The 951-nt window shown below is 63.0% G+C and overlaps 1 protein-coding gene across 1 annotated transcript in view; it reads left to right on the forward strand.

The window, feature by feature from the left end:
* The window catches only part of APBB3 (amyloid beta (A4) precursor protein-binding, family B, member 3), a gene marked incomplete at both ends in the record, with an annotated part of 4,054 nt that overhangs the window by 2,699 nt on the left and 404 nt on the right, over nucleotides 1-951 (forward strand). The window contains 2 exons of the mRNA XM_010282449.1: nucleotides 94-209; nucleotides 381-560. Coding sequence (XP_010280751.1) covers nucleotides 94-209; nucleotides 381-560 — 296 coding nt within the window. The remainder of the gene's footprint in view (nucleotides 1-93; nucleotides 210-380; nucleotides 561-951) is intronic.

The following is a 951-nucleotide window of genomic DNA, read 5'->3' on the forward strand; positions in this document are numbered from 1 at the left end:
CACCCTGCATGTGGAGCCACTTGTGAGCACCCTGCCTGCACCATGCCTATAGCTGGGGCAGGGGCCTATGGGATGGGGTCTTCTGCTCCCTAGGGATGGATGTGCTGAACGAGGCCATCGAGAAGCTGACGAGGGGCCCTGGGCGGGAGTGCTGGACTCCCTCCCTCATCCGCGTGTCCGACACAGCCATGAGGGTGCATCCTGTGCAGGTGGGGAGGGGGACGGGGGCTCTGGCCTAAGTGTGCACCCTGCTTCCACCGGGGTGGGACAGGTAACCCCCATGGGGGACTCGGCCTCCCAGCAGAGGGGACCTGGCAGGGATGGCAGTGCTGCCTGAGGTACAGCCAGGGGTGGATGGGCCCACGGGTTTCCCACAGGAGGATGAGGAGGCGGCAGACATCTGGGAGTGCCAGGTGCGGTACGTGACCTTCCTGGGGGTGGGCCGGGATGCCCACACCTTTGCACTCATCGTGGACACAGGACAACACTTTCAGTGTGCGGCCTTCTGGTGCGAGCCCAACGCTGGCAACATCTCAGAGGCGGTGCAGGCGGCTTGCATGGTGAGTGGGAGTGTGGCAGCCCCCAATCCCTATGGCTTCCCAGCCCTCGAGGGACATCCAGAGGAGGGGGCAAGGGCTGGGGATACAGTAGGGCAAAACTGGGGGCCTGGGTGGGATGCCCAACCCTGGGGAGGGATGCAAGGGCAGGAGGGAATTGACCCCAGGGTGCCGTGTCCAACCCACAGCCATGCCATGTTGGGTTGTGTTTCAACACCACAGTGATGCCATGTTGTGCCGCATCCCATTGCCACACCATGTTTGTCTGGCCCCATGGCCACACTGTGTTGTGTCTGACGCCACAGTGATGCCATTTTGTGTCCAACCCCATGGTGATGCTGTGTTGCATCCCACCCCATGGCCACACCACGGTGCATGTGACCCCACAGCCACA

Source organism: Phaethon lepturus, unplaced genomic scaffold, assembly GCF_000687285.1.
Source record: "Phaethon lepturus isolate BGI_N335 unplaced genomic scaffold, ASM68728v1 scaffold24172, whole genome shotgun sequence".
Lineage (NCBI taxonomy): Eukaryota > Metazoa > Chordata > Aves > Phaethontiformes > Phaethontidae > Phaethon > Phaethon lepturus.